Below are 27,898 nucleotides of genomic sequence, written 5' to 3'. Positions count from 1 at the left end.
AGTCCCCACCCCCCTGCCCAGAGCCCAGGGCCTAGGCGGGGCCCTGGCAAGACTCCCATTGACTGCAGGGGGTTGGACCAGGCCCCAGGGTACCGACGGAAAACCCAAGCCCGGCTCCCCCGACTCCTGCTCTCTCCGTCCCTCTCTCCTCAGCCATGAGACCCCAGCGGCTCCAGCATCCCTCTCCCGGGGGCTCCCTGGCATGGCTGCTGCTTCTCCTGGCGCTGCCGGGTAAGTGCCCCCATCCCCCTCGCCGGCTCAGGCTGCGTGTCCCCAGGGCAATGCTAGTGGGGCCGGGCGGGGCGGGGCTGGGAGCCCCCCACTGGCCCCGCAGTGACATCGATTTGTTTTACTCATTGCTAATGAAGGTGCCTTCTGATAGAATCACTAGGAGGGGAGTGGGGCCTAGTGGTTAGAGCAGACCGGGAGGGCGGGTCTGGGAGCCAGGACAGCTGGGTTCTCTCCCTGGCTCTGGGAGGGGAGTGGGGTTTGATGTTCTGTTTTCTCAGTTCCACTGGGCTGTATCCCCCAGAGGTGTAGCCACAGCGGGACAGATCTGTTTGCCGTTTCAGGGGCCGCGCAGGGCTCGTTTGAGGTGAGCGTTTCACCGGAAGCTGCCATGGTGGAGCACGGAGGGTCCGTCTGGATAAACTGCAGCCACACGTGCCAGGATCCTGGCGCCAGGGGCGGCCTGGAGACCTCGCTCATCAAAACCGATAGTAAAGGTGGACCCGGGTGGGCGGCCTTTCTCCTCGTCGGTATCACAGAGTGGGTGTCGGTCCCTCAGTGCTACTTCATCTGCAGTGGAGTTACGAGTGTGGTGGCTGCAAACATCTCCTCTTACCGTAAGTGCCGCTGGCTTAGGGTTACCATATGTCCAGATTATCCCGGATATGTCCAGATTTTGGGGTTTTAAATAGCCGTCTGGGAGGACTTTATAAAAATCTCAAAAGCTCCGGGATTTCCCGCCCAATGCAGAGCGCGGCGCGGCTGACAGAGCGGCCGGGCCGGATTGAGCCGCTTGCATAGGGGCCTCCAGCAGCCAGAGCCCCTCCCCTGCTCCCCTCTTCCCTGCAGCCTCAGCGCCCCACGCCGGCAGCACTCTGGGCGGGGGGGAGGGTCTTCAGGAGGGGGCAGTCAGGGACAAGGAGAAGGGAAGTTTAGATATGGGGTGGGCTCCCAGGGGGCGGTTAGGGGCAGAGGTCCCAGAGGGGGCGATCAGGAGACAGGGAGCGGGGGGAGGGTTGGATGGGTTGGGGGCTCTGTGGGGGCCAGTCAGGGGGCGGGAAGTGGGAGGGAGTGGATAGGGGCGAGTCTGCCCCCTCCCCAAGAGTGTCCTCTTCTTTGAAAGTTCAGATAATGGTAACCCCGCGCTGGCTCCCAGCTGCAGTGGGCCTGGGGCGGCTTCTGTGCCACTGACACTGGTGCGGTGCAGCGCTGGAGGAAGGGGAAAGTCGCTGGCGGACAGTAGGGTACAGAGCTGGGCTCCGGCCCCAGGCAGGGGACTGGCTGGTTCGGGGTGGGGGCAGGGAACAGGCCTTTCCCCGCTGGGGACACCGGCTCCGCTCCATGAAGCCAGGCAGCACCTGCGGGTAGTTCCCCTCTGGCAGCCGTTGGGTGGGAGGAGTTGGGGGGGCTCAGTCCGGCTCCTGGCAGGGCAGGAATCCACATCCCAACCCCCTGCCCCACGTAGAGCCCTGCCGGCCGGTCAGCGAGTCTGAGCCTGGCTCTCGCCGCCAGCAGGGTCCCCTCCGGGGCAGGGCTCAGCCGGCCTGGGGCGCGGGGATGCACCTTCCAGGCTCTTCCCCCAGCGGCGCCTTTCAGCAGCACCCGGGTGACGGGATCCGATTAACCCACCTTCGGGTGCTTCCCCCTCTGGCTCCAGGGCTGCCGGAGCAGGTGGTGCTGGAGTCGCTCCCCGAGATGGAGCTGGGCCGGGCCTATAACCTGACGTGCCGGGTTCTGAACGTGGCTCCTGTCACGCACCTCACCGTGACCCTCCGCCAGGGGGGACGGACCCTGCACACGGAGACCTTCCAGAACCACACCGACCGACCCGCAACGTCACAGTGACCCACGAGATCACCCCTCAGCAACGGGACCACGGGCAGGAGATCACCTGCCACGCAGCCCTGGACCTGACGCCGCACGGGCCCCACTTCGAAAACAGCTCCTCCGCGGTGGAGCTCCAGGGTTATGGTGAGTTCCCACACGCTCCATGTGCCAGACACACCACTCTGGGCACCAGAGACACGCTCCATGTGCCATACCCACTGCTCCTCCATGCACCAGAGACTCGCTTTGGGTGCCAGACACACCGCTCCATGCACCAGAGACACACTCCATGTGCCATGCCCGCTGCTCCTCCATGCACCGCAGACTCGCTTTGGGTGCCAGACACACCGCTCCGGGTGCTGGCGGTTCAGGGGACACAGGGGCTTTGCCTGACTGCCCAGCTCCCTGCACCCCCTGCTGACATGGTTTTTCTCGCCTGCTGCAGATCTCCCAGAGCCCCAGCTCCAAACCTCCCGCTATATCGAGGTGGGCACCAGGGCGCCCGCCCGCTGTGGGGTGGCCGGGGTCTTCCCCGCCGCGGGAGAGGCCCGGTTCACCCTGTCCTTCGGGGGAGAGAGCCTGAACCTCACCGTCACCACATCGGGCGACATGGCCGCCGCCGAGGGCAAGGTTTGGTCCCTGTCCCCGGGAGAGCGCGAGCTGAACTGCACCGTGACCGTGGGGCCCGTGTCCAGATCCGCAGGGCAGAGCGTTCTCGTCTACAGTGAGTGTCTGGGGGCTCCCGGCCGCGCCCAGAGCGGGGCCTGCCCAGATTTTGGCGCCTCGGGGGGCTCGGCGGGTGACGTCTGCACTGTGGGCTGGGCTGGCGCGGGGGCTGGGCAGATCTCTGTGGGTTCAGCTCCCGCGGGGGCTGGGTTCAGTTCACGCCGGTTCCTGCCCCTGGACTTTCCATCGGAGTTTTCAGGCTGAAACTCGCCCCAAGCCCAGAGCAGAACTCAGCCCCCCCGGCCCGATTTCCCACGGGTCTCCCCGCACCAGATCCCCTCCCTGCTCCCACGCCCAGTCCTAGCCTGGCCTGGGACTCGTCCCCCGACAGCCCCTCTGGGGGGCTCTGACCTGGCTCCCCTTCCACACAGGCGCTCCCAACAAACCTCTGCCAGCGCGGCCGAGAGGCTGCGTAGCCCAGGCCAGGGAGTTCCTGCCAGCGGCTCCAGAGTCAGAGCCGCGCTGGGCTGGAAGGGAGCGGGCGAGGCCACCGAGCCCCCCAGCCATGCGCAGACCGGGGTCAGTCTGCCCCCGGCCCGGCCTGCCCCGCTGGGGAGAGGCAGGTTCCTACCCTGACGCAGGGCATGAGGAGCGGGCGCTGCCAGAGAACGGAGCCCTCCCCGGCTGGAGCTGGAGGGGAGAGGTGGGGCGGGGGGGAGCCATGGGGATTTAGGTACCAATCCATGCGTGGAGGAACTGGGCGCCTAACTCCCAGGGGATCTGGGCCTAACTCCGCTCGGGGTCTGGGGGTTAACGAACGGCCCAGGTGTGTCCAGCCCCCGGCTGGCTTCGACCATCTCACCCGTCCGCTCTCGAGTGAAGTGTCCTGCCGGGGAGCCAGCGTGCGGCCCCTGGGAGGGGGATCAGCAGCCCGGGCCAAGCAGCAGCTCTGTCCTGGTCCCTTGCAGGTCTCCCCGAGCCTGTCCTGGAGGTGACTGAGTCCCGACCCGTCGTTAACAGCAGCGTGACCGTTACGTGCCGTTCCCCTGAGGCCGACCCCCAGGGCGTCCTGCTCCAGCTCAGAGACGCCAAGGGAGTCCTGGTCTCCAGCGCCCCCGCCCAGCCCCGTGTGCAGCTCCAGCTGAAGGCTGGCGAGGAAGACGACGGGAGGGAGTTCACGTGTGAAGCAAGGCCTGGCTCAGGCATCCCCGCCGTGAAACGCACGTCCGCCAGGCTCACTGTCCTCTGTGAGTAGAGGGGCCGCGGCTCTGTCGTCGGTGCTGCTCCGGCCCCGTCACCACCGGCCACGCTCTGCGCTCACCCCCTGCACTCAGGAAGCAACGACCCCTTTTCACACGTCTGCTGAGCCCCCCAGAGCCTCGGCCAAGGACTCGAACCCAGGGCTCCCGGCCCATCCTCCCCCTCCACTCCCACAAGCTTTTCTTCAGACGCACTCGGCTGGGACAGTGACTCTCTTGTGCCTGCGGCCTGGGGCGGCCATTCCTGTGCAGCAGAGGCCAGAGAAATGCACTGGGTCACGGAGTCATAGAATATCAGGGTTGGGAGGGACCTCAGGAGGTTCTAATCCAACCCCCTGCTCAAAGCAGGACCAATCCCCAACTAAATCATCCCAGCCAGGGCTTTGTCAAGCCTGACCTTAAAAACCTCTAAGGAAGGAGGTTCGACCACCTCCCTAGGGAACCCAGCCCAGTGCTTCACCACCCTCTGAGACAAATAGCATTTCCTAATATCCAACCTAGACCTTCCCCACTGCAACTTGAGACCATTGCTCCTTGTTCTGTCATCTGGTACCACTGAGAACAGCCGAGCTCCATCCTCTTTGAACCCCCTTTCAGGTAGTTGAAAGCAGCTCTCAAATCCCCCCTCATTCTTCTCTTCTGCAGACTAAATAATCCTAGTTCCATGAACCTCTCCTCGTAAATCATATGCTCCAGCCCCTAATAATTTTTGTTGCCCTCCACTGGACTCTTTTCAACTTTTCCACATCCTTCTTCTGGTGCGGGGCCCAAAACTGCAGATGAGGCCTGACCAATGTCAAATAGAGGGGAATGATCGTGTCCCTCGATCTCCTGACAATGCTTCTACTTATACAGCCCAAAATGCCATTAGCCTTCTTGGCAGCAAGGGCCCACTGCTGACTCATATCCAGCTTCTCGTCCACTGTAACCCCTACATCCTTTTCTGCAGAACTGTTTCCTAGCCACTCGGTCCCTAGTCTGTAGCAGTGCATGGGATTCTTCCATCCTAAGTGCAGGACTCTGCACTTGTCCTTGTTGAGCCTCATCAGATTTCTTTTGGCCCAGTCCTCTAATCTGTCTAGGTCCCTCTGTATCCTATCCCTACCCTCCAGCGTATCAACCACTCCTCCCAGTTTAGTGTCATCTGCAAACTTGCTGAGAGTGCAAATCATCCCATCCTCTAGATCATTAATGAAGATATTGAACAAAACCGGCCCCGGGACTGACCCCTGGGGCACTCCGCTTGATACCGGCTGCCAACTAGACATCGCGCCATTGATCACTATCCCATGAGCCCGACAGTCTAGCCAGCTTTCTATCCACCTTATAGTCCATTCATCCAGCCCAGACTTCTTTAGCTTGCCGGCAAGAATACTGTGGGAGACTGTATCAAAAGCTTTGCTAAAGTCAAGGAATAACACATCCACCGCTTTCCCCTCATCCACAGACCCAGTTGTCTCTTCATAGAAGGCAATTAGGTTAGTCAGGCATGACTTGCCCTTGGTGAATCCATGCTGACTGTTCCTGATCACTTTCCTCTCCTCTAAGTGCTTCAGAATTGATTCCTTGAGGACCTGCTCCATGACTTTTCCAGGGATTGAGGTGAGGCTGACTGGCCTGTAGTTCCCCAAATCCTCCTTCTTCCCTTTTTTAAAGCTGGGCACTACATTAGCCTTTCTCCAGTCATCCAGGACCTCCCCCGATCGCCATGAGGTTTCAAAGATAATGGCCAATGGCTCTGCAGTCACATCAGCCAACTCCTCTAGCACCCTCGGATGCAGCGCATCCGGCTCCATGGACTTGTGCTCATCCAGCTTTTCTAACTAGTCCCGAACCACTTCTTTCTCCAGAGGGCTGGTCACCTCCTCCCCATGCTGTGCTGCCCAGGGCAGCAGTCTGGGAGCTGACCTTGTCTGTGAAGACAGAGGCAAAAAAAGCATTGAGTACACTAGCTTTTTCCACATCCTCTGTCACTAGGTTGCCTCCCGCATTCAGTAAGGGGCCCACACTTTCCTTGACTTTCTTCTTGTTGCTAACATACCTGAAGAAACCCTTCTTGTTACTCTTAACATCCCTTGCTAGCTGCAACTCCAAGTGTGATTTGGCCTCCCTGATTTCACTCCTGCATGACTAAGCAATACTTTTATACTCCTCCCTGGTCATTTGTCCAATCTGCCACTTCTTGTAAGCTTCTTTTTTTTGTTTAAGATCAGCAAGGATTTCACTGTTAAGACAAGCTGGTCACCTGCCATATTTACTATTCTTCCTACACATCGGGATGGTTTGTTCCTGCAACCTCAATAAGGTTTCTTTAAAATACAGCCAGCTCTCCTGGACTCCTTTCCCCGTCATGTTATTCTCCCAGGGGACCTTGCCCATCAGCTCCCTGAGGGAGTCAAAGTCTGCTTTTCTGAAGTCCAGGGTCCGTATTCTGCTGCTCTCCTTTCTTGTTGTTCACACTTAATCCAGAGACTCTCAGGTTTATCTGCAGTTTCCTACCGGAGCTCTGAGCAGTCATACTGCTCTCTTAGGCCTGGTCTACACTGAGGGGGGGGGGGGTCGAACTAAGGTACGCAAGTTCAGCTATGCGAATAACGTAGCTGAGCTCGAAGTACCTTAGTTCAAAGTACTTACCCGTCCTCACGGCGCGGGATCGAAGTCCGCGGCTCCCCCGTCGACTCCGGCACCGCCGTTCGCAGTGGTGGAGTTCCGGAGTCGACGGGAGCGCGTTCGGAGTTCGATATATTGCGTCTAGATGAGACGCGATATATCGAACTCCGAGAAGTCGATTCTACCCGCTGATCCGGCGGGCAGTATGGACGTACCCTCACATACAATGCAACTCCCCCACCTTTTCTGCCCTGCCTGTCCGTCCTGAACAGTTTATATCCATCCATGACAGTGCTCCAGTCATGTGAGTTACCCACCAAGTCTCTGTTATTCCAGTCACATCATAGTTCCTTGACTGTGCCAGGACTTCCAGTTCTCCCTGCTTGTTCCCCAGGCTTCTTGCATTTGTGTCTAGGCACTGAAGATAACTCACTGATTGTCCCGCTTTCTCGGTCTGAGACAGGAGTCCGCCCCTCTTGCACTCTCCTGCTCGTGCTGCCTCCCGGTATCCCACTTCCCCACTTACCTCAGGGCTTTGGTCTCCTTCCCCCGGTGAACCTAGTTTAAAGCCCTCCTCACTAGGCCAGCCAGCCTGTTTGTGAAGATGCTCTTCCCTCTCTCCGTTAGGTGGAGCCCGTCTCTGCCTAGCAATCCTCCTTCTTGGAACATCATCCCATGGTCGAAGAATCCAAAGCCTTCTCTCCGACACCACCTGCGTAGCCATTCGTTGACTTCCACAATTCGACACTCCCTACCCAGGCCTTTTCCTTCCACAGGGCGGATGGACGAGGACACGACTTGTGCCTCAAACTCCTTCATCCTTCTTCCCAGAGCCACGTAGTCTGCAGTGACCCGCTCAAGGTCATTCCTGGCCGTATCACTGGTGCCCATGTGGAGAAGCAGGAAGGGTCTGATCAGTTCTTAGCATTAGGGTGTCAGGGCCCCGTCGCGCCAGGCGCTGCCCAGACCCCGAGCCAGATCAGGGCCCCATTGGCTCAGACCCAGGGTCACTCCGGGCGGCCATGGCAGAGGCAGAGCCTGACCCCAGAGCTCCCCAGTCCAGGCTGTTGCCTTGCCCGCAGGGCCCCCTGTGCTGCCCCAGAGCAGGGCTGCTGGCGCCAGGCAGGGCGGTGGGGAGAGCCCAGCGAGGAGGCTCCTGTGGCAGGGGAGAGCCGCCGTCCTTGGCAGCAGCCTGGGGGGAGGGCAGGAGATGGGGCTACCTGGCACTGGGCAGCGTAACCAACCGCCCCCTCTCACTTCCAGACGGGCCCAGGATGGACGACTCCGGCTGCCCCAGGGAGTGGATCTGGAAGGAGGGGACGGAGCAGAGCTTTTCCTGCCTGGCCCGGGGGAACCCAGCGCCAGCCGTGGAGTGCACGAGGGACGGGGTGTCCGTCAGCATCGGGGTGCAGCGGCAGGTCAGCAGAGAGGACGCCGGGACCTACCACTGCAACGCATCCAACGCGTACGGCTGGGTCAGCCGGGATGTGACCGTCCAGGTGGAGTGTAAGTGGCCTTTGGTGGAGCCTCCAGCAGGCGACCCGGAGGGGGGGATTCCAGAGCTCCAAGGGGATTTAGGAGCAAAAGTGAATGGGTCTCAGGTAAAACCCCATTGACTTTCCATGGGGTTTAGGAGCCCAAACACCCCCCCCAAGCCGTGGGGCTCAGTACGGGGATCCGGGCTGCCATTCTCTGCTCTGGCGTCCTGCAGCAGGTCAGACTGGCAGACCCCAGTGATCCCGTCTGGCCGGTCCATCGGTGGAGCTTGTGCTCTGCGGGCTTCGCCAGGGCACAACCCCCACCCCCAGGCTCAGGGGGTGCGTCCTGGCATCACTCCCACCCCGGAGCGAGCGGGGATGGGTCCAGCGTCCTGCAGCCTGGCGGTTCTCAGGTTCATCTCGTCCCAACTCCTCCTCCTCCTAATTATGTGTCATATGACAGAACAGCAACCGAGCTCAGGGCCCCGTCGGGCCGGGCGCTGCCCAGACCCCAGCCGAGATCAGGGCCCCGTCGGGCCGGGCGCTGCCCAGACCCCGGCCGAGCTCGGGGCCCCGTCGCGCCGGGCGCTGCCCAGACCCCGGCCGAGCTCAGGGCCCCGTCGGGCCGGGCGCTGCCCAGACCCCGGCCGAGATCAGGGCCCCGTCGGGCCGGGCGCTGCCCAGACCCCGGCCGAGATCAGGGCCCCGTCGGGCCGGGCGCTGCCCAGACCCCGGCCGAGATCAGGGCCCCGTCGGGCCGGGCGCTGCCCAGACCCTGGCTGAGATCAGGGCCCCGTCGGGCCGGGCGCTGCCCAGACCCCGGCCGAGATCAGGGCCCCGTCGGGCCGGGCGCCGCCCAGACCCCAGCCGAGATCGGGGCCCCGTCGCGCCGGGCGCCGCCCAGACCCCGGCCGAGATCGGGGCCCCGTCGGGCCGGGTGCTGCCCAGACCCCGGCCGAGATCGGGGCCCCGACGGGCCGGGCGCCGCCCAGACCCCAGCCGAGATCGGGCCCGTGGCCGGGCGCTGCCCAGACCCCAGCCAAGATTGGGGCCCCGTCGTGCCGGGCGCTGCCCAGACCCCAGCCAAGATCAGGGCCCCGTCGTGCCGGGCGCTGCCCAGACCCCGGCCGAGATCAGGGCCCCGTTGGGCCGGGCACTGCCCAGACCCCAGCCGAGATCAGGGACCCGTCGGGCCAGGCGCTGCCCAGACCCCGGCTGAGATCAGGGCCCCGTCGCGCCGGGCGCTGCACAGACACAGCATGACAGTCCCTGCCCAGAGATCTCACCATCTAAAAGGCAGAGAGTGGCAGGGGAAACTGAGGCACTGAGCGGGTGAGGTACTTGCCCAAAGCCAGTGGCTGAGGCGGGTAGAACCCAGGTGTCCTGAGTCCCAGCCCACTGCCCACCCCACGAGGCTGAACCAGCTCTTAGTCCTGCTCAGCCTCGCTCCTTCTTTCACAGACTTCGACATCCTGCCGTTGGTCCTGGGGCTGGTCGCTGCGGCTGCTGCTGGGGCCGGACTAGCCGCGTGGGGCTACATGTACTATCGCTCCAAGAGAATCCGCAAGTACCGGCTCCGACAGCAGCAGGCCAAGCAGGCCAAGCCGGCCGAGCAGATGAGCCTGAATGGGGCCGCCCAGAACACACCTGCTGTGGAGCACAGCGTCTAGGCCTGGAGTGCAGGACCCGGAGCCCTGGGGCTCCTCGCTGCTGCTTTACCCTTCGCCCACGGGGCGGCCCCGTTAACCCTTGGGATGCTGGGCAGTGCCAGGAGCCTGGCGGTTCATGGCCTCTGCGCTGGCGCCCGGGGCCCTCCCTTGCACACCCCAGCTGCTCTCTGGAGAGGGAGGGAGGCGCCCGGAGCGGGGCAGACACCCCAGGACGTCCAGGGCTGGAATCTCCCATGTCCTTGGCCGGAGGGACGTCTGGCTGCAGCTGAGCTCTGCCCCGCTGGGGAAGCAGGTGGCTGGGAGCCCCCAGGCGCAGCAGGAAACACTAAGTCGGAACAGTTGTGCCGGGAGGGGAACGGCGATAACGGCTGCCTCTAACCACTTCTCCTAGCGATGGGGAAGGTGCCTCCGAGCCGCACACGAGCCCTGCCCCAGCTGGGGCCGCGGCCGCCCGGGGCGCGTGCGAAGGGACCCACGGGATCACTGTGAAAACGGTTCGACACTAACCAGACGGGCTTTGGGATCGCCGGGTCTGTGCACTGAGACGGGCCGGGGAGACCGTTACTCGGATCAGCTGAATCTCAAGACCCTACGTCCCCCCTCACCCCCTGTATCCCCAGCCACGGCGCAGACTCAGGGACACCAGGTCTCCCTCTCCTGTGGGGCTGAGCTGGGCGCGGCGTGGCAGGGAGCAGGGTCTGTGCTCCTCGGCCGGGGCGGGAGGGGGCAGGAGGTCAATGACGGTGTGACAAAGTGGGAATGTTCTTGATGTGTTATTTGAATGCTGAGTGGGGAGCGTTGGCCTGGGAAGGGTGCAGGGGAGTTTTGCTGGGACTGGCTGCATTGGGGAAGGGAGGACACCTGAGCATGTAACATGTGAACCCAGGTGACACCTCTGCCCGGGAAACTGGACAACGGACACAAAGGCTGGAGGAGGAGCTGGGGGGAGTTTCAGTTTGGAAGCTGGCTGGGAAATGGAGAGGGGCCCCGACGGGGCTTGGGCTTCCCAACGGGGCGGTGGCCTCCCTGGGGCCCCCAGATGGACCTAACTAAGGGGGGGTCCTGTTGTCTGTACCGGCAAAACCTGTTTTGGACTGTGTTCCTGTCATCTAAATAAATCTTCTGTGTTACTGGCTGGCTGAGAGTCCTGGTGAATCGCAGGAAGCCAGGGGTGCAGGGCCCTGACTCCCCCACACTCCGTGACAGATGTTAATAACTGGAAGCGAAAGCCCCCAGTCAGTGTTAAGAAACACAGTAAAAGAACTAAAAAAGATCCACCGTGGCTTAACAACCATGTAAAAGAAGCAGTGAGAGATAAAAAGACCTCCTTTAAAAAGTGGCAGTCAAATCCTAGCGAGGTAAATAGAAAGGAGCACAAACACTGCCAACTTAAGTGCAAGAGTGTAATAAGAAAAGCCAAAGAGGAGTTTGAAGAACGGCTAGCCAAAAACTCCAAAGGTAATAACAAAATGTTTTTAAGTCCATCAGAAGCAGGAAGCCTAAACTAGCAGTGGGGCCCCTTGATGGTCGAGATACAAAAGGAGCGCTTAAAGATGATAAAGTCATTGCGGAGAAACTAAATGGATTCTTTGCTTCAGTCTTCACGGCTGAGGATGTTAGGGAGATTCCCAAACCTGAGCTGGCTTTTGTAGGTGACAAATCTGAGGAACTGTCACAGATTGAAGTGTCACTAGAGGAGGTTTTGGAATTAATTGATAAACTCAACATTAACAAGTCACCGGGACCAGATGGCATTCACCCAAGAGTTCTGAAAGAACTCAAATGTGAAGTTGCGGAACTATTAACTAAGGTTTGTAACCTGTCCTTTAAATCGGCTTCGGTACCCAATGACTGGAAGTTAGCTAATGTAACGCCAATATTTAAAAAGGGCTCTAGGGGTGATCCCGGCAATTACAGACCGGTAAGTCTAACGTCGGTACCGGGCAAATTAGTTGAAACAATAGTAAAGAATAAAATTCTCAGACACATAGAAGAACATAAACTGTTGGGCAAAAGTCAACATGGTTTCTGTAAAGGGAAATCGTGTCTTACTAATCTATTAGAGTTCTTTGAAGGGGTCAACAAACAAGTGGACAAGGGGGATCCAGTGGACATAGTGTACTTAGATTTCCAGAAATCCTTTGACAAGGTCCCTCACCAAAGGCTCTTACGTAAATTAAGCTGTCATGGGTTTGTGACATTATTGATATAATCTGGGAATATATAGAACATGGTTGCAACCAAGGTCCTGTAGTGGCACCAAATCTTATGTAAAGGGGTCATATAAGGTGTGTAAGGCCAGGTTCTGGGTTGCTGGTTAGGATGATGCTGTCTGGGTGCATGTGTCATTTTGTAGTTGAAGTTATGAGTATTGGCTCTGTACTGTCTGTATTTTGTATTGTGCTCTGCTTCTGGGTGACACCCAGACAAGTTGGTGTTAGCTCTGCCTAGCCTGCTTGATGGCCCATTAAGGACCATCAGCTACACAACTGACCCATGGAGAGAAGGCAGATCCGCCTTGTGACTCAGCAAAGTGCAGGGACTGGCCCATGTGACTCCAGACTCCATTTTGCTGTAATTTTCCACAGTAAGGACAAAAAGGTTCTTATACCTGGAAAAGCCTATAAAAGGCTGATACCTCATCTCCATCTTGTCTTCAATCCTGCTTTGTACCTCTGGAGGGACTTTGCTACAAACTGAAGCTCTACACAAAGGACTGACTGACCCATCCCAGCGGGGGATGTTCTCCAGAGACTTGATTTAAACCTGCAGTTTATGCCATCACTGCTACAAGCCTGAACCAAGAACTTTGCCATTACAATATGTTATTGATTCCATTTAACCAATTCTAGCTCTCAGCTCTACCTTTTTCCCTTTATGAATAAATCTTTAGATTTTAGATTCTAAAGGATTGGCAACAGCGTGATTTGTGGGTAAGATTTTATGTGTATATTGACCTGGGTCTGGGGCTTGATTCTTTGGGATCAAAAGAACCTTTTTCTTTACTGGGGTGTTGGTTTTCATAACCATTCATCCCCAGGACGAGTGCACTGGTGGTGATACTGGGAGACTGGAGTGTCTAAGGAAATTGCTTGTGTGACTTGTGGTTAGCCAGTGGGGTGAGGCCATGTCCTTTTTGTCTGACCGGCGCGTTGGGGGGGGCACGAAGACACTCTCTGGCCAAACCAGCTGTTCTCGGGGCGCCTCGCTGGGTCCTGGCTCTGGGGAACCCCCCTCCCCCACGGACGGGGGCTGAGCCCCTGGGACAGTCCAGCCTTTCAGCACGTCACCCCCGTGCTGAGCCCAGCAGGTCAGGCCCGGGGCAGAGAACAGGAGCGACCAGCCCTGGAGGCTCTGCCATGCAGGGAACTGATCAGGGGCCCTGTGCTGGGGTGATCCAGGCCCCACGCTGCAGAGGAGGGTGGAAAAGCCCCCAGGGCTCCCGCCACACTGAGCTGGGGGAAATTCCCTCCCTCCACCCAGGCTGACAGCCCTGAGCGTGAGTCAGCCTCACCCGCCGGCAGCTGGAGGAAGGAGCAGCTCAGAGCCTGGCCCAGCCCCGCCGGCGTCCCGCCAGGTAATGCCCATTTGGCACTGGGGTAAGTAACGGCACACGCTGCAAGGCAGAGACCCGGCCCAGCGACGCCCTGGAGCCCCGGGCGCCTGGCAGCTGCCGCACGACGGATCACAAGCGCGCAGAGGTGTCCCTTGAATAGATACGTGGACAGAGTTGGCACCGGCGTTTGTTGCAGGGTTTGGTTCCTGGGTTAGTGTTTCTGTGCTGTGGTGTGTAGTTGCTGGTGAGTATTTGCTTCAGGTTGGGGGGTGTCTGTAAGCCAGGCCTGGCCTGTGAGAGTGAGGGATCGTCCTTCAGGATAGGTTGTAGATCTTTGATGATGCCCTGGAGAGGTTTTAGCTGGGGGCTGAAGGTGACGGCCTGTGGCGTTCTGTTATTTTCACCATCATAGGACCTAATCACATCAGCCACACCATCAGGGGCTCGTTCATGTACAGACATATTAATGACAGTAGGTCGCACACACAAATGATTCCTTCTAGGGCTGGGAAACACCTTTTCCTACCTGGCTCCAGCCTGGCACAGCATTGCAGCTCCTCCCTGCAGCCCAGACACCAGACAAAGGGGAAGGTTTTTTCCCATTTGTAAAAAGTTCGACCTTCCCATTGGCTCCTTTGGTCAGGCGCCCACCTGTGGGCTTGTTAACCCTTTGCAGGCAAAGCAAGCAGAGAACAGCCCAGGAAGGTTTTACAGCTCACTGGCTGGCTGGGTGTCCACAAGGGAGCTCCCCTTCATTTATCACACACCCGCACACCCCCTTTGAGAGACAAACCCGAAATAATACTGGCTTGCCCTGTATAGAAAAATCTGCACAGCACAAGTGTAACCCCCACAGACCCGGGTGCTGGGATTGAACCTGGGACCTCTGGAGCGTAGGGCATGAGCCATTCAGCAGACTCATTAAGATCCCTGGCTAGGTGGTCATGGTGCCTCCTCTCCAAAGGTGCTGGAGACAAAGAGATCAGGGGCCCCCTGGCCCGGGAAAGAGACAGAGGCCAGACAGGAGGAACTGGAGGGGGGTTCAGTCTGGAGCTGGCTGGGGACGAGGAGTGAGGATGCTCAGCCCCAGCCAGCCCCAAACTGAACCCCCCTCCAGCCCCTCCTGCTCTGCCTTCAGCTGGCACCTTGCAGGGGAGGGGCCCAGGCCGTCAGTTGCCAGGAGACAGAGGCTGGTGGCCCAGAACCTGGGGGCCCAGCTGGCCATGAAGGCTGCAGCCCCCCCCAGCAGGGGCCAGGCTGGGAGCTGCTCCAAGGCCCTGGGGAACTTGTCTTAGGGAGGGATACAGCCCGGGGGGGGGGATCTCTGTCACCGGCCTGTGTGGCTCCCCCTCGCTGGCTCGGCGCTGGCTCTGGCTCGGCTAGTAACTAATGTCTGGGTTGGTTTTACCCCGGGCAGGGCTCTGGGGCACACACCGGGGGGCAGGGTGAGCTGGTAACAGGGGGCTGGTTTCACACGTCGGGGGGACGACCCAGAGTGTCTGGTCGGTCAGAACTCGGGGGGGGGATGGAGTTGGGGAGACTCGGTCTGGGGAGCCCCAAGCTGGCACACGGCCGCATAGTGCCAACCCCGGGGTGTCCCCCTGCCCCAGGCGCTGGCCCTGGCTGGGGCTCAGCGCTGCTGGCTGGTGGAAGCCCCCAGGGCACTGCCCCGTGATGTCTGCTGCAGCCAGAGGTGCCAGTGCCGCGTGGGCAGATGGCCCCGTGCCGGCTTTCACCGAGCCACGGGAGCGCCCGTCACTGCCACGCTGCAGCACCCCGGGCTGGAGCCGCCCCTGGAATTACCCAGGTCCCGGCGGGCACGGCCCTGCTGCCACGGCTTCCCCGCTGGGGCGTCCGCGAGAGCTGCAGCAAAGCTGGCTCGGGTACGGCTCCGTGTCCTGCGGGTGCACCCCGGGGGCAGGGCAGCTAGAGGCGGCCGCGAGGGCCAGGGAGGTAGCTCCGTGCCCAGGGCTGTCAGCCGGCTGAGGGCTCCCTGGGACGTCCCCTTATCTCACCCAGCAGACAGCTCTGCACACGCTCCCCTGGGCTGCGCCCTCATTCCGCCATTCCAGCCAGCACCACCATTGTTGGGGGTAAGGTCCTGGGTTCTCTCCCCGGCTCTGGGAGGGGAGTGGGGCTGGTGGTTAGAGCTGGGGGGGCTGGTGGGTTAGAGCAGAGGGGGCTGGGAGCCAGGACTCCTGGGTTCTCTCCCTGGCTCTGGGAGGGGAGTGGGGGCTGGTGGTTAGAGCTGGGGGCTCCCGGCTCTGGGAGGGGAGTGGGGCTGGTGGTTAGAGCTGGGGGGGCTGGTGGGTTAGAGCAGAGGGGCTGGGAGCCAGGACTCCTGGGTTCTCTCCTGGCTCTGGGAGGAGTGGGGCTGGTGGTTAGAGTTGGGGCTGGGGGGTTAGAGCTGGGGGGGCTGGGAGCCAGGACTCCTGGGTTCTCTCCCCGGCTCTGGGAGGGGAGTGGGGGCTGGTGGTTAGAGCTGGGGGGGCTGGTGGGTTAGAGCAGAGGGGCTGGGAGCCAGGACTCCTGGGTTCTCTCCCTGGCTCTGGGAGGGGAGTGGGGCTGGTGGTTAGAGCTGGGGGCTGGGTTAGAGCACTCCTGGGCTCTCTCCCTCTCTGAGGAGGTCTGGGTCCTTAGCAGGAGCGGGGCTGGGCTGATCTCTAACTAGCAGGGATCAGGAGGGAACTGTCCCCACTGGGTTCCCATCACGTCCTCCTGCCGTAGGTCTCGCAGCTGAGGCTGGAGCAGCTGAGGCTGGGCTCCGTTGCAGACCAGATACCGGGCTAGATGGGCCCTGGGCTGAGCCGCCCTGGCAGTGCCTGTGCACCATCCCCGCATTTCCAGTGACAGCGACTCAGTCCCCACCCCCCCTGCCCAGAGCCCAGGGCCTAGGCGGGGCCCTGGCAAGACTCCCATTGACTGCAGGGGGTTGGACCAGGCCCCAGGGTACCGACGGAAAACCCAAGCCCAGCTCCCCCGACTCCTGCTCTCTCCGTCCCTCTCTCCTCAGCCATGAGACCCCAGCGGCTCCAGCATCCCTCTCCCGGGGGCTCCCTGGCGTGGCTGCTGCTTCTCCTGGCGCTGCCGGGTAAGTGCCCCCATCCCCCTCGCCGGCTCAGGCTGCGTGTCCCCAGGGCAATGCTAGTGGGGCCGGGCGGGGCGGGGCTGGGAGCCCCCCACTGGCCCGGCAGTGACATCGATTTGTTTTACTCATTGCTAATGAAGGTGCCTTCTGATAGAATCGCTAGGAGGGGAGTGGGGCCTAGTGGTTAGAGCAGACCGGGAGGGCGGGTCTGGGAGCCAGGACTGCTGGGTTCTCTCCCTGGCTCGGGGAAGGGAGTGGGGTTTGATGTTCTGTTTTCTCAGTTCCACTGGGCTGTAGCCCCCAGAGGTGGAGCCACAGCGGGACAGATCCATTTGCCGTTTCAGGGGCCGCGCAGGGCTCGTTTGAGGTGAGAGTTTCGCCGGAAGCTGCCATGGTGGAGCACGGAGGGTCCGTCTGGATAAACTGCAGCCACACGTGCCAGGATCCTGGCGCCAGGGGCGGCCTGGAGACCTCGCTCATCAAAACCGATAGTAAAAGTGGAGCCGGGTGGGCGGCCTTTCTCCTCGGCGGTATCACGGAGTGGGTGTCGGCCCCTCAGTGCTACTTCACCTGCGGTGGAGTTACGAGTGTGGTGGCTGCAAACATCTCCGCTTACCGTAAGTGCCGCTGGCTCCCAGCTGCAGTGGGCCTGGGGCGGCTTCTGTGCCACTGACACACTGGTGCGGTGCAGCGCTGGGGAAAGGGAACAGTCGCTGGCGGACAGTAGGGTACAGAGCTGGGCTCCGGCCCCAGGCAGGGGACTGGCTGGCTCGGGGGGGGGGGGCAGGGAACAGGCCTTTCCCCGCTGGGGACACCGGCTCGGATCCATGAAGCCAGGCAGCTCCTGCGGGTAGTTCCCCTCTGGCAGCCGTTGGGTGGGAGGAGTTGGGGGGGCTCAGTCCGGCTCCTGGCAGGGCAGGAATCCACATCCCAACCCCCTGCCCCACGTAGAGCCCTGCCGGCCGGTCAGCGAGTCTGAGCCTGGCTACGGGGCAGGGCTCAGCCGGCCTGGGGCGCGGGGATGCACCTTCCAGGCTCTTCCCCCAGCGGCGCCTTTCAGCAGCACCCGGGTGACGGGATCTGATTAACCCACCTTCGGGTGCTTCCCCCTCTGGCTCCAGGGCTGCCGGAGCGGGTGGTGCTGGAGCCGCTCCCCGAGATGGAGCTGGGCCGGGCCTATAACCTGACGTGCCGGGTTCTGAACGTGGCTCCTGTCACGCACCTCACCGTGACCCTCCGCCAGGGGGGACGGACCCTGCACACGGAGACCTTCCAGAACCGCACCGGGACCGGACCCGACAACGTCACAGTGACCCACGAGATCACCCCTCAGCGACGGGACCACGGGCAGGAGATCACCTGCCACGCAGCCCTGGACCTGACGCCGCACGGGCCCCACTTCGAAAACAGCTCCTCCGCGGTGGAGCTCAAGGTTTATGGTGAGTTCCCACACGCTCCATGTGCCAGACACACCACTCTGGGCACCAGAGACACCGTTCCATGCACCATAGACACTACTCTGCGCACCAGAGACACGCTCCATGTGCCATGCCCACTGCTCCTCCGTGCACCAGAGACTCGCTTTGGGTGCCAGACACACCGCTCCGGGTGCTGGCGGTTCAGGGGACACAGGGGCTTTGCCTGACTGCCCAGCTCCCTGCACCCCCTGCTGACATGGTTTTTCTCACCTGCTGCAGATCTCCCGGAGGAGCCCCAGCTCCAAACCTCCCGCTATATCGAGGTGGGCACCAGGGCGACCGCCCGCTGTGGGGTGGCCGGGGTCTTCCCCGCCGCGGGAGAGGCCCGGTTCACCCTGTCCTTCGGGGGAGAGAGCCTGAACCTCACCGTCACCACGTCGGGCGACATGGCCGCCGCCGAGGGCAAGGTTTGGTCCCCGACCCCGGGACAGCGCGAGCTGAACTGCACCGTGACCGTGGGGCCCGTGTCCAGAGCCGCAGGGCGGAGCGTTCTCGTTTACAGTGAGTGTCTGGGGGCTCCCGGCCGCGCCCAGAGTGGGGCCTGCCCAGATTTCGGCGTCTCGGGGGGCTCGGCGGGTGACGTCTGCACTGTGGGCCGGGCTGGCGCGGGGGCTGGGCAGATCTCTGTGGGTTCAGCTCCCGCGGGGGCTGGGTTCAGTTCACGCCGGTTCCTGCCCCTGGACTTTCCATCGGAGTTTTCAGGCTGAAACTCGCCCCAAGCCCAGAGCAGAACTCAGCCCCCCCGGCCCGATTTCCCACGGGTCCCCCCGCACCAGATCCCCTCCCTGCTCCCACGCCCAGTCCTAGCCTGGCCTGGGACTCGTCCCCCGACAGCCCCTCTGGGGGGCTCTGACCTGGCTCCCCTTCCACACAGGCGCTCCCAACAAACCTCTGCCAGCGCGGCCGAGCGGCTGCGTAGCCCAGGCCAGGGAATTCCTGCCAGCGGCTCCAGCGAGTCAGAGCCGCGCTGGGCTGGAAGGGAGCGGGCGAGGCCACCGAGCCCCCCAGCCATGCGCAGACCGGGGTCAGTCTGCCCCCGGCCCGGCCTGCCCCGCTGGGGAGAGGCAGGTTCCTACCCTGACGCAGGGCATGAGGAGCGGGCGCTGCCAGAGAACGGAGCCCTCCCCGGCCGGAGCTGGAGGGGAGAGGAGGGGCGGGGGGGAGCCATGGGGATTTAGGTACCAGTCCATGTGTGGAGGAACTGGGCGCCTCACTCCCATGGGATCTGGGCCTAACTCCGCTCGGGGTCTGGGGGTTAACGAACGGCCCAGGTGTGTCCAGCCCCCGGCTGGCTTCGACCATCTCACCCGTCCGCTCTCGAGTGAAGCGTCCTGCCGGGGAGCCAGCGTGCGGCCCCTGGGAGGGGGATCAGCAGCCCGGGCCAAGCAGCAGCTCTGTCCTGGTCCCTTGCAGGTCTCCCCGAGCCTGTCCTGGAGGTGACTGAGTCCCGGATCCTCGTTAACAGCAGCGTGACCGTTACGTGCCATTCCCCTGAGGCCGACCCCCAGGGCGTCCTGCTCCAGCTCAGAGACGCCAAGGGAGTCCTGGTCTCCAGCGCCCCCGCCCAGCCCCGTGTGCAGCTCCAGCTGATGGCCAGCGAGGAAGACGACGGGAGGGAGTTCACGTGTGAAGCAAGGCCTGGCTCAGGCATCCCCGCCGTGAAACGCACGTCCGCCAGGCTCACTGTCCTCTGTGAGTAGAGGGGCCACGGCTCTGTCGTCGGTGCTGCTCCGGCCCCGTCACCACCGGCCACGCTCTGCGCTCACCCCCTGCACTCAGGAAGCAACGACCCCTTTTCACATGTCCGCTGAGCCCCCCAGAGCCTCAGCCAAGGACTCGAACCCAGGGCTCCCAGCCCATCCTCCCGCTCCACTCCCACAAGCTTTTCTTCAGACGCACTCGGCTGGGACAGAGACTTTCCTTGTGCCTGTGACCTGGGGCGGCCATTCCTGTGCAGCAGAGGCCAGAGAAATGCACTGGGTCACGGAGTCATAGAATCTCAGGGTTGGGAGGGACTTCAGGAGGGATCTAGTCCAACCCCCTGCTCAAAGCAGGACCCACCCCAACTAAATCATCCCAGCCAGGGCTTTGTCAAGCCGGGCCTTAAAAACCTCTAAGGAAGGAGATTCACCACCTCCCTAGGGAACCCAGCCCAGTGCTTCACCACCCTCCTAGGGAAATAGCATTTCCTAATATCCAACCTAGACCTCCCCCACTGCAACTTGAGACCATTGCTCCTTGCTCTGTCATCTAGTACCACTGAGAACAGCCGAGCTCCATCCTCTTTGAACCCCCTTTCAGGTAGTTGAAAGCAGCTATCAAATCCCCCCTCATTCTTCTCTTCTGCAGACTAAACAATCCCAGTTCCATTAACCTCTCCTCATAAATCATATGCTCCAGCCCCCTAATCATTTTTGTTGCCCTCCACTGGACTCTTTCCAATTTTTCCACATCCTTCTTCTGGTGCGGGGCCCAAAACTGCAGATGAGGCCTCACCAGTGTTGAATAGAGGGGAATGATCGTGTCCCTCGATCTCCTGACAATGCTTCTACTTATACAGCCCAAAATGCCATTAGCCTTCTTGGCAACAAGGGCACACTGCTGACTCATATCCAGCTTCTCGTCCACTGTAACCCCTAGGTCCTTTTCTGCAGAACTATTTCCTAGCCACTCGGTCCCTAGTCTGTAGCAGTGAATGGGATTCTTCCATCCTAAGTGCAGGACTCTGCACTTGTCCTTGTTGAGCCTCATCAGATTTCTTTTGGCCCAGTCCTCTAATCTGTCTAGATCTCTCTGTATCCTATCCCTACCCTCCAGCATATCTACCACTCCTCCCAGTTTAGTGTCATCTGCAAACTTGCTGAGAGTGCAAATCATCCCATCCTCTAGATCATTAATGAAGATATTGAACAAAACCAGCCCCGGGACTGACCCTTGGGGCACTCCGCTTGATGCCGGCTGCCAACTAGACATCGCGCCATTGATCACTATCCCATGAGCCCGACAGTCTAGCCAGCTTTCTATCCACCTTATAGTCCATTCATCCAGCCCAGACTTCTTTAGCTTGCCGGCAAGAATACTGTGGGAGACTGTATCAAAAGCTTTGCTAAAGTCAAGGAATAACACATCCACTGCTTTCCCCTCATCCACAGAGCCGGTTATCTCTTCATAGAAGGCAATTAGGTTAGTCAGGCATGACTTGCCCTTGGTGAATCCATGCAGACTGTTCCTGATCACTTTCCTCTCCTCTAAGTGCTTCAGAATTGATTCCTTGAGGACCTGCTCCATGATTTTTCCAGGGACTGTGGTGAAGCTGGCTGGCCTGTAGTTCCCCGAATCCTCCTCCTTCCCTTTTTTAAAGATGGGCATTACATTTTCCAGTCATCCGGGACCTCCCCCGTTCACCGTGAGGTTTCAAAGATAATGGCCAATGGCTCTGCAGTCACATCTGCCAACTCCTCTAGCACCCTCGGATGCAGCGCATCCGGCCCCATGGACTTGTGCTCGTCCAGCTTTTCTAAATAGTCCTGAACCACTTCTTTCTCCACAGAGGGCTGGTCACCTCCTCCCCATACTGTGCTGCCCAGTGCAGCAGTCTGGGAGCTGACCTTGTTTGTGAAGACAGAGGCAAAAAAAGCATTGAGTATACTAGCTTTCTCCACATCCTCTGTCACTAAGTTGCCTCCCTCATTCAGCAAGGGGCCCACACTTTCCTTGACTTTCTTCTAGTTGCTAACATACCTGAAGAAACCCTTCTTCTTACTTTTAACATCTCTCGCTAGCTGCAACTCCAAGTGTGATTTGGCCTTCCTGATTTCACTCCTGCAGCCTGAGCAATACTTTTATACTCCTCCCTGGTCATTTGTCCAATCTTCCACTTCTTGTAAGCTTCTTTTTTGTGTTTAAGACGAGCAAGGATTTCACTGTTAAGCCAAGCTGGTCGTCTGCCATATTTACTATTCTTCCTACACATCGGGATGGTTTGTTCCTGTGCCCTCAATAAGGCTTCTTTACAATGCAGCCAGCTCTCCTGGACTCCTTTCCCCAGCATGTTATTCTCCCAGGGGATCCTGCCCATCAGCTCCCTGAGGGAGTCAGTCTGCTTTTCTGAAGTCCAGGGTCTGTATTCTGCTGCTCTCCTTCCTTCCTTGTGTCAGGATCCTGAACTCGACCAGCTCATGGTCACTGCCTCCCAGGTTCCCATCCACTATTGCTTCCTCTACTGATTCTTCCCGGTTTGTGAGCAGCAGGTCAAGGAGAGCTCTGCCCCTAGTTGGTTCCTCCAGCACTTGCACCAGGAAATTGTCCCCTACACTTTCCAAAACCTTCCTGGATTGTCTGTGCACTGCTGTACTGCTCTGCCAGCAGATATCAGGGTGATTGAAGTCCCTCATGAGAACCAGGGCCTGTGATCTAGTTACTTCTGCTAGTTGCCGGAAGAAACCCTCGTCCACCTCATCCCCCTGGTCTATAGCAGACTCCCACCAAGACATCACCTTGTTGTTCACACTTAATCCAGAGACTCTCAGGTTTTTCTGCAGTTTCATACCGGAGCTCTGAGCAGTCATACTGCTCTCTTACATACAACGCAACTCCCCCACCTTTTCTGCCCTGCCTGTCCTTCCTGAACAGTTTATGTCCATCCATGACAGTACACCAGTCATGTGAGTTATCCCACCAAGTCTCTGTTATTCCAGTCACATCATAGTTCCTTGACTGTGCCAGGACTTCCAGGTCTCCCTGCTTGTTTCCCAGGCTTCTTGCATTTGCCCTTTCAGGCAAACTTATAGACTTCCTCGATAACAGGTTAGAAACAATCTCCTTTCCCTGGCCTGGAACAAGTTCAGGAATCTTTTCCTTCTTGCTACAAGTTGTCAAACCGTCAGTAGGTAACACAATTAAATCACCTTTATGCTGTCCTTGTGCCCTGGCTGGGGTATCACCCTGATCAGACAGAGCTGCTACACCCTTTTCCAACCACACATTAGCAACTGGCAGACTACCAGCACCAGAATTGTCTGGTCTTTGGGATCTTGCTATGACACTAACTGGATGCAACCTAGTCACAGTGCCATTCTCCCCAGCAGACACAAACTTAGGACCATTCCCTTCCTGGGCTTTAGCTGTATTTACAACCCACTCCAAGACAACTGAATCACCCTCAACCATCACAGGCTGAAAGGCACCTTCTGTCTGCTCCACAGACACAGAAGAGCCGGAGACACATTCTCCTTCCCCAGACACACAGCTTGGGATCTCATTTCCCTTGTCCCAGCACACAGGGCTGTTCACAGACGACTGCTTGGAGACTGGGGTAGCTTCCTTCATAGGCAAGTCAATACCCCTGACAGACATAGGCACATTCCCTTCACTGTCACATTTCTCCATACAGGACACAGGTAAGGGATAGGGACACTCATCTTCCACTATCCCTGTCTTCCCAAACTGCTGACTAGACAAAGCCATCAGCTCACAAGACTGCCTCGGCTCCTCCAAACTTTCCCTACCAGGCACATTGCTACTCCCCATGGATAAGCTGCTGCTTTTTTCACTACACTGAGCTACTTCCAGCAAATTACAGTTACCCATTTCAGGTTCACTTCTACAAGCTGCACTAGCCAACAATCCATTACCCATTACAGATCTACCCTTTCCTTCCTCAGTTAGGGCTTTAACCTGACCATCTACTTTAATCTGCTTCTGAGAAACATTTTCCTCCCCAATGAGATCTTTCTGCTCTTGATCTAACTCCAGATTCACTTCTGAGACATCAGACAGACATTCAGAAACTTCATTCCCAGAAATACTGCTTTTTTGCACAGACAAACCTTTGGAGCAACCCTCCTCAGGCAAATCATTGCTCACAATAGACACAGGTTTAAGATCATTCCTCTCCTGTGACTGGCTACCTGGACTGAACAAAGCTGTAACATTTTCCCCAATTAAAAGATCTTTAGGCAATAACTTCCTGACGCCAGCTATCACTTCATGCTGAGCCCCATTCCACTCAAGGTGGATTCTGGCTAAAGGCACACGGACAGTAAACTCACAGAGGATCACAACATTCACACTCTGATTTGGTAAATAATCTTCCTCTTTGACCAGATCTGCTTTAACAAGAGTGATGTTAGAAGCCATAATTTGCCCTAAACAGCTTTTACCATTGACTTTTACACACTCTATGAATTTTCCATTACCATTCCCATCCATAGCACTGGCACAATTTATGGGGCCACCCCCTACTGAACACACAGTAACAGCATTGACATAAAAGGTGTCATTGTTGGGGTACATTTGGTTACCCCCAGACAACTGCTCAGAGTTATACAACATACCAACATTGTTACAAACTGGACTTTCAAGAGGATACAGTCTCTGCTGTTCTTCCCTTGCTTTTTTGACTTGGAGTTGGAGTCTAGCTGTCTCCTGTTGCATCTGTCGAGTTTTCTCCTCAGCAGCCAGCAGCTCCAGAAGCCTCTTACGAGCTTTTTCTTCTCTCTTAGCAGCTTCTTTCTTTCTCTCAGCAGCCTCTTTCTCCATTCGAATTTCTGCCAGTTCTTGCTCATAATCAAACTGCAGGCTGTCTCTCAAGGCTTGCAGTTTCCTTGCTTTTCCTGATGCTCTTTGTCTCATGGTCACTGATCTTTAACCAACCAAACTCTCAATCCCAAAGTTAAAATTTGGATAGCGTGGGGTTCTGACCCAAAGCTTAATTGACCTGGTTCTGTGGATCCAAGCACGACTACGCCACTGTGACGGTGCGGTTCTGGCGGGACCCAACTGAGGTGCCAAATCAGGACCAATTGCTCAAACAGGGCAGTCACAGCCCTAGGCTGGGGTTTTTCCACCTCTAAGGCGCCAAACCAGTCAGACAAAAGGGACTTCGGTCTCACCCCACTGGCTAACCACAAGTCACACGAGCAATTTCCTTAGACACTCCAGTCTCCCAGTATCCCCACCAGTGCACTCGTCCTGGGGATGAATGGTTATGAAAACAAACACCCCAATAAAAGAAACAGGTTCTCTCGATCCCAAAAGACCAAGCCCCAGGTCAATATACACATCAGATCTTACCCACAAATCACGCTGTTGCCAATCCTTTAGAATCTAAAATCTAAAGGTTTATTTACAAAGGGAAAAAGGTAGAGATGAGAGCTAGAATTGGTTAAATGGAATCAGTTACATCCCGTAATGGCAAAGTTCTTAGTTCAGGCTTGCAGCAGTGATGGCATAAACTGCAGGTTCAAATCAAGTCTCTGGAACATCCCCCGCTGGGATGGGTCATTCAGTCCTTTGTGCAGAGCTTCAGTTTGTAGCAAAGTCCCTCCAGAGATAAGAAGCAGGATTGAAGACAAGATGGAGATGATGCATCAGCCTTAGATAGGCTTTTCCAGGTGTAAGAATCTCTTTGTCCTTACTGTGTAAAATCCCAGCAAAATGGAGTCTGGAGTCACATGGACAAGTCTCTGCATACCTTGCTGAGTCACAAGGCGTGTCTGCCTTCTCTCCATGGGTCAATTGTGTAGCTGATGGTCCTTAATGGGCCATCAAGCAGGCTAAGCAGAGCTAACACCAGCTTGTCTGGGGTGTCTCCCAGAAGCACAGCACCAACTTGAAATACAGACAGTATAGAGCCAACATTCATAACTTCAACTAAAAATGATACAGACATACAGACAGCATAATTATAACCAGCAACCCATAATCTGGTTTAAACATCTTAGATGACCCCCTTTATCTAAGATTTGGTGCCACTACAGGACCTTGGTTGCAACCCATGTTCTATATGGTCCCAATTTATATCAATAACGTCACACAGGCACTGAAGATAACTCACTGATTGTCCCGCTTTCTCGGTCTGAGACAGGAGTCCTCCCCTCTTGCACTCTCCTGCTCGTGCTGCCTCCTGGATCCCATTTCCCCACTTACCTCAGGGCTTTGGTCTCCTTCCCCCGGTGAACCTAGTTTAAAGCCCTCCTCACTAGGCCAGCCAGCCTGCTTGTGAAGATGCTCTTCCCTCTCTCCGTTAGGTGGAGCCCGTCTCTGCCTAGCGCTCCTCCTTCTTGGAACATCACCCCATGGTCGAAGAATCCAAAGCCTTCTCTCCGACACCACCTGCGTAGCCATTCGTTGACTTCCACAATTCGACACTCCCTACCCTGGCCTTTTCCTTCCACAGGGCGGATGGACGAGAACACGACTTGTGCCTCAAACTCCTTCATCCTCTTTCCCAGAGCCACGTAGTCTGCAGTGACCCGCTCAAGGTCATTCCTGGCCGTATCACTGGTGCCCATGTGGAGAAGCAGGAAGGGTCTGATCAGTTCTTAGCATTAGGGTATCAGGGCCCCGTCGCGCCAGGCGCTGCCCAGACCCCGACCCAGATCAGGGCCCCATTGGCTCAGACCCAGGGTCACTCCGGGCGGCCATGGCAGAGGCAGAGCCTGACCCCAGAGCTCCCCAGTCCAGGCTGTTGCCTTGCCCGCAGGGCCCCCTGTGCTGCCCCAGAGCAGGGCTGCTGGCGCCAGGCAGGGCGGTGGGGAGAGCCCAGCGAGGAGGCTCCTGTGGCAGGGGAGAGCCGCCGTCCTTGGCAGCAGCCTGGGGGGAGGGCAGGAGATGGGGCTACCTGGCACTGGGCAGCGTAACCAACCGCCCCCTCTCGCTTCCAGACGGGCCCAGGATGGACGACTCCGGCTGCCCCAGGGAGTGGATCTGGAAGGAGGGGACGGAGCAGAGCTTCTCCTGCCTGGCCCGGGGGAACCCAGCGCCAGCCATGGAGTGCACGAGGGACGGGGTGTCCGTCAGCATCGGGGTGCAGCGGCAGGTCAGCAGAGAGGACGCCGGGACCTACCACTGCAACGCATCCAACGCGCACGGCTGGGTCAGCCGGGATGTGACCGTCCAGGTGGAGTGTAAGTGGCCTTTGGTGGAGCCTCCAGCAGGCGACCCGGAGGGGGGGATTCCAGAGCTCCAAGGGGATTTAGGAGCAAAAGTGAATGGGTCTCAGGTAAAACCCCATTGACTTTCCATGGGGTTTAGGAGCCCAAACACCCACCCCCAAGCCGTGGGGCTCAGTACGGGGATCCGGGCTGCCATTCTCTGCTCTGGCGTCCTGCAGCAGGTCAGACTGGCAGACCCCAGGGATCCCGTCTGGCCAGTCCATCGGTGGGGCTTGTGCTCTGCAGGCTTCGCCAGGGCACAACCCCCACCCCCAGGCTCAGGGGGTGCGTCCTGGCATCACTCCCACCCCGGAGCGAGCAGGGATGGGTCCAGCGTCCTGCAGCCTGGCGGTTCTCAGGTTCATCTCTGTCCCAACTCCTCCTCCTCCTAATTATGTGTAATATGACAGAACAGCAACCGAATCACTAGGAGGGGAGTGATGCCTAGTGGGTCTGGGAGCCAGGACTGCTGGCTCGGGGAAGGGAGTGGGGTTTGATGTTCTGTTTTCTCAGTTCCACTGGGCTGTAGCCCCCAGAGGTGGAGCCACAGCGGGACAGATCCATTTGCCGTTTCAGGGGCCGCGCAGGGCTCGTTTGAGGTGAGCGTTTCGCCGGAAGCTCCCATGGTGGAGCACGGAGGGTCCGTCTGGATAAACTGCAGCCACACGTGCCAGGATCCTGGCGCCAGGAGCAGCCTGGAGACCTCGCTCACCAAAACCGATTCTAAACGTGGAGCCGGGTGGGCGGCCTTTCTCCTCGTCGGTATCACGGAGTGGGTGTCGGCCCCTCAGTGCTACTTCACCTGCGGTGCAGATACGAAGGTGGCGGCTGCAAACATCTCCTCTTACCGTAAGTGCTGCTGGCTCCCGGCTGCCGTGGGCCTGGGGCGGCTTTTGTGCCACTGACACACTGGTGCGGTGCAGCGCTGGAGGAAGGGGACAGTCGCTGGCGGACAGTAGGGTACAGAGCTGGGCTCTGGCCCCAGGCAGGGGACTGGCTGGCTCGGGGGGGGCAGGGAACAGGCCTTTCCCCGCTGGGGACACCGGCTCCGATCCATGAAGCCAGGCAGCACCTGCGGGTAGTTCCCCTCTGGCAGCCGTTG

The 27,898-nt window shown here is 58.9% G+C and overlaps 2 protein-coding genes across 2 annotated transcripts in view; both read left to right on the top strand.

Annotated features, from left to right (window-relative positions):
• ICAM5 (intercellular adhesion molecule 5) overlaps window positions 1-27,898 on the top strand; it is a 59,586-nt gene that overhangs the window by 6,638 nt on the left and 25,050 nt on the right. Inside the window, exons 2-8 of the mRNA XM_039514117.1 lie at window positions 16,308-16,385; window positions 16,727-16,999; window positions 17,504-17,821; window positions 18,080-18,361; window positions 19,274-19,552; window positions 26,527-26,769; window positions 27,373-27,645. Of these exons, the coding sequence (XP_039370051.1) occupies window positions 16,310-16,385; window positions 16,727-16,999; window positions 17,504-17,821; window positions 18,080-18,361; window positions 19,274-19,552; window positions 26,527-26,769; window positions 27,373-27,645 (1,744 nt within the window). The 5' untranslated portion in view covers window positions 16,308-16,309. The remainder of the gene's footprint in view (window positions 1-16,307; window positions 16,386-16,726; window positions 17,000-17,503; window positions 17,822-18,079; window positions 18,362-19,273; window positions 19,553-26,526; window positions 26,770-27,372; window positions 27,646-27,898) is intronic.
• LOC120391244 (intercellular adhesion molecule 5-like) lies at window positions 156-9,738 on the top strand. The gene is made up of 7 exons (XM_039514722.1): window positions 156-231; window positions 573-845; window positions 2,008-2,199; window positions 2,501-2,779; window positions 3,690-3,968; window positions 7,854-8,096; window positions 9,530-9,738. Exons 1-7 carry the CDS (start codon window positions 156-158, stop codon window positions 9,736-9,738), a joined length of 1,551 nt encoding a protein of 516 aa, XP_039370656.1.

Source organism: Mauremys reevesii, linkage group 25 (genome assembly GCF_016161935.1).
Source record: "Mauremys reevesii isolate NIE-2019 linkage group 25, ASM1616193v1, whole genome shotgun sequence".
In the NCBI taxonomy this organism is placed as follows: Eukaryota; Metazoa; Chordata; order Testudines; family Geoemydidae; genus Mauremys; species Mauremys reevesii.
Note: the sequence above shows the minus strand (reverse complement) of the source record. Positions and strands in the feature narration are given on the sequence as shown.

Excerpts from the sequence above, each read along its gene's own strand:
- LOC120391244 (XM_039514722.1), top strand. The coding sequence starts at position 156 with ATGAGACCCCAGCGGCTCCAGCATCCCTCTCCCGGGGGCTCCCTGGCA. Across the intron at positions 2,200-2,500 it reads GGTGGAGCTCCAGGGTTATG|ATCTCCCAGAGCCCCAGCTC; the intron begins GTGAGTTCCCAC and ends CGCCTGCTGCAG. Across the intron at positions 2,780-3,689 it reads GCAGAGCGTTCTCGTCTACA|GTCTCCCCGAGCCTGTCCTG; the intron begins GTGAGTGTCTGG and ends GGTCCCTTGCAG.